The 3,969-nt window shown below is 51.2% G+C and overlaps 1 protein-coding gene across 1 annotated transcript; it reads right to left on the bottom strand.

The window, feature by feature from the left end:
• Window positions 1–742: 742 nt before the first annotated feature.
• Window positions 743–3,524, bottom strand: TMEM158 (transmembrane protein 158). The gene has a single exon (XM_032795423.2). The coding sequence runs from the start codon at window positions 3,268–3,270 to the stop codon at window positions 2,446–2,448; it is 825 nt and encodes a 274-aa protein (XP_032651314.1). The 5' UTR covers window positions 3,271–3,524; the 3' UTR covers window positions 743–2,445.
• Window positions 3,525–3,969: the final 445 nt, after the last annotated feature.

Genomic DNA, 3,969 nt, shown 5'->3' with positions numbered 1-3,969 from the left:
GCTCAAGCGCTTTGCTGGATCAGGAAAAGAATGCTCAGTATTTTGCAGAATCGACCCATAATTCAACCCAAAGTTATTAACCCTCTCTGCCTACATGTGTGCTGTTGTTAACAATAATGCCTTGCTGGCACTGTAAATCTTCACGAGATATTTTCTTATATATCTACAGGCTCTATAGCACTTAGATGCATTTGGGAGGATGTTGACATGGCTTCATTTGTAACTGGATGCTATATTCTCCCGGGGCCCCTGTGTTATTATTTTAGGAGGTTTGAGTCATCCAGGGTATCAAAGACACATAAGGCAAATATTTACTTGTAAGTGCATTTCTCATTTCTGAAAAAAATAATCCATACAAAATGGAAATGTATTTCTTACATCAAGAAAAGAAAGGTAGGATTCAGTGAACTGACTACACAGGAGAAAATGCCACAGATCAATAAGTAACATGAACATTTTTCATGGTGAATGGAGCCTATATTTGTTAAAATAAGGTTCCATTGACCTCAATGGACCTATTGTCTGAGTAAGAGCTGCAGGATAAACCCCTAAAATATAGGATTTTTAAATATATATTTTATTTATGTTATCTATTTCATCCAGTATGCTCAGGACTTTGTTTACTTCTGCATTCTCTTTCATCAAATTTCATAAGGTATAAAATATTGCATATATTTCTTTTATTAATGTTGTCCTTTACTTGTTTAAAAATAGTAAAATAAATACAAAGACAGAATTCTAACAGGATTTAACCCATTCAAACTTTTAATGCCAATATGAGTTGCCTTATCTCATCTACATAAACCCTAGAAGAATTAAACAAAAATGCTCATGTCATGTTAAATTAGCCATCAGAGTGAGCTCAGATGTGCCTAGAAATCAAAGATACTGACACTGGCAAAAAAAGTTAGAAATCTTATCACAAGTCTTGTTCACTTTATTCCCACAACCGGTCTCATTGACTTCAGCTGGACAATTCATTTGGATAAGGCAAACAGTATATAGTCCCTTATAGCGCTAAAAAGTTCAAACAAAATCATTCTTTAATTTACACTGAGCTTTTCAGGCATGTGAAATTTCAGAGACATCAGTTGTGGCTGGCCCCTATGCAGGGGACACAAGAAAAGGAGGTTTCTTACAGCCTCTCTCTCCCTTTACACAGGGGGCCAGTCAAAATCTCATTCTAGGTTTATAATTCCTTCCCTACCCAACCCCTGAATTTGAGGTCTAAACAACCTGACTGTACCCCTTTAAGACTAATAGTCACAAAGGAGTACTATATTACAATTCTTTCTGCAAGTGTATTTGAGCTTGCTTTGAGCCACGCACTTTGTCGGAGTCACAGAGAGTTGTTTTCCGGCTGTTTTGAATGCAGTACAAATAGTGGACCAGATCCTCAGATGGTATGTATTTGTCTAGCTCTGTTGAAGTCAACAGACCCCAAGGAACATGCAAATGGACACAGCTCCATAGAAGTTAATGGAGCTATGCTGGTGAACTCCACTTACGGATCTAGACCACTGATTCTTATCCTGAAGTGAGTGAAGTTTTGAAGATTAATTCCAACAGAAGCAGGATCCCATTATTTGTATTCTGAAAGAAGGGCAAACACTGTGTAGAAAAAGCTTTTGGGTGACCATCTATCCACTTCTTCTAATAACACATGTAACATACCCTCATTTCTACTGATGGTCTTCAAGATCAGCTAGAAGAACTGGGAATTTTGCAGAACCCATCTTTCCCATCATGGGAGAAACAGAGCAACAGAAGGCTAAGCATGACTTCCAGAAAGAAAATCTCTGTATTAAAAGCAAGTAACGCAGAACTACAATATTAAATACACATTATCTGAAATGGGAAATACACTGTAAAAGTTTCATTAAAGTTCAGTTTCAGCAATAACAATATACCAGTTTTAAATCCTGCCAGAAAAGATTCTTCTGATGTAAATAAAACTGGTAAGACAAATTTGTTCATATATAAATAGCTACTCTGACTAAAACAACTGCAATTGAATAGGGTTTTTTGTTTTTTTGTTTGTTTTTATTTTTTTACTAAAACGTCCATTTAAAACGGCTATTAAATATAGAAAACAAACACACAGGATTTGGTCGCTTTCTGCTATGAATCTTGGGCACATGAAAACAAAATACAATCCCTTTGACTACTCGGGAGGGAGCAACGCTCCGCGAAGGATTCATTGCAGAGAAACCATCAGGTCCCAGGCAGCCACGCTCGCCTGCACTGGACACCAAGAAACTTGGGCAAGGCTTTAAAGCGCTCCACACACACCCACACACCACAACAACGACAATCACCACCACCCAGGGTTAAGCGTTTACAAAGAGCGCGCGGGGAGGGGATGCGAGTCCACCAGCGTCCGCCCCAGTGTCGGGAGCCCGGCGGGAGCGGATGGCACAGCAAACGGAGAAGGTGGGAGGGGGGTTATTTGCCGGCGGCGGTGGCGCCCGCAGCCACCGCGGTGCTTCTCCTCTGCTCCATGCCGTTGGGCAGGAAGCCGGCGATGATGGGCACCGGCCAGATGAGGGCGGCCACGCTCCACACGATGATGACGAGAGTCATGAAACAAGCCACCAGAGTGGACTCGATGGGCTTGCGGTTCAGCCGCCAGCCCGGCTCCCCCTTCAGCTCCTCCAGGCTGAAATCCATGCAGCAGAAATTCAGCGGCTCCCCCTGCAGCCAATACTGGCCGGGCTCGGACAGCGAGGAGGAGGAGGAGGAGGCGGCGGCCGCCCGGAGCCGCCCGACCCTGCGGCCCCGCACCCAGCTGCAGCCCACGCAGAGGCGCAGGTTCTGCTGGGCTGCCGCCGCCGCCAGCCCCAGGTGCTCGATGACCAGCTGCGGCCCCACGCGGTGGAAGGCGGCGGAGAAGACGGCCCGCCCGTCGCCGTTGGTGGAGAAGAGCAGCAGGTCGCACGGGATGCCCAGCGGGCTGCTCCAGCGCACCTGCAGCGAGCTCAGCATCTGCCGCTGCACGCTGATGTTGCAGGGCGCCTCCTCGGGGGGCTGGGGCGGCTGCTGGCCGGCGGCGGCGGGGGGCGGCTCCTTGCTGGGGCTGCCCGCCTCAGCCTGCCCGCCCACCCCGCGCAGGTCCCGCTCCAGGCTGGCCAGGGAGCGCGAGGAGGAGTTGATGGGGGGCAGCAAGAGCTCCGGCTCCTCCTGCCCCCCGCCGGCCGCAGCAGGGCTCCAGCCCTGGCAGGGGGGCAGGCAGGCGGCCAGCAGCGCCGGCAGGAGCCGCGGCAGCAGCATGGCATGGACTCAGCGCCGGCGAGGAGGAGGTGGAGGCTGCATAGCGCTGCCGCCCGCCACCCGGCTGGGGAGGGCGTGGGAGCCGGGCTGGGGCCGCCGCTGCTGCTCGGCGAAGGGCTGAGGGAAAAGGCGCGCGTGACGGCAGCAGCTCGGCAGCCCGCCTCCGCCCCCTGCTCAGCCCCGACGGGAGGAGCGGCCGGGCGGGAGCCCTGCTCTGCTCAGGCGCTCTGCGGGGCTCCCCACAGCATCACAGGCACCGCTAGGGCGGCACCGCCCAGGAGCGGGCGCCTCAGAGCTGGACCCGGCTCCCTCGCGGCCAGGGCTCCCCTCGCTCGGAGTCCTCCCTGCTCTGGGGGCGGGGCGTCCTCCCTCCACACCCCCGCCCCAGGACACCTGCCCCACAGGGCGGGTCTCTAGCTCCAGCCCGCGCAACGCCTGCTGGCCAGGCGTGAGTTCCGCTGTGCGCTCCGGAGCATGAGATCGCGGGTTGGGGTCTTCCTAGCTCCGTAATCCGGTTCCCAGCAATGTGCGGGAGGCAGAAAAGGGTGTGAATTCTCCACTGGCTCCAGCGGCCCTGGACATTGCCTTTTTCTCCAAATATCCGCACTGATGTTACTACAATGAGAAACACCCATATGGGCAGCAAGACAGAAATAATGTGTAGGGCACTAGGGGCAGGGGCCACCTTCAACTCCACAG

The sequence above is a fragment of the Chelonoidis abingdonii genome, chromosome 2 (genome assembly GCF_003597395.2).
Source record: "Chelonoidis abingdonii isolate Lonesome George chromosome 2, CheloAbing_2.0, whole genome shotgun sequence".
In the NCBI taxonomy this organism is placed as follows: Eukaryota; Metazoa; Chordata; order Testudines; family Testudinidae; genus Chelonoidis; species Chelonoidis abingdonii.
This window is presented reverse-complemented; position numbering and strand designations above follow the sequence as displayed.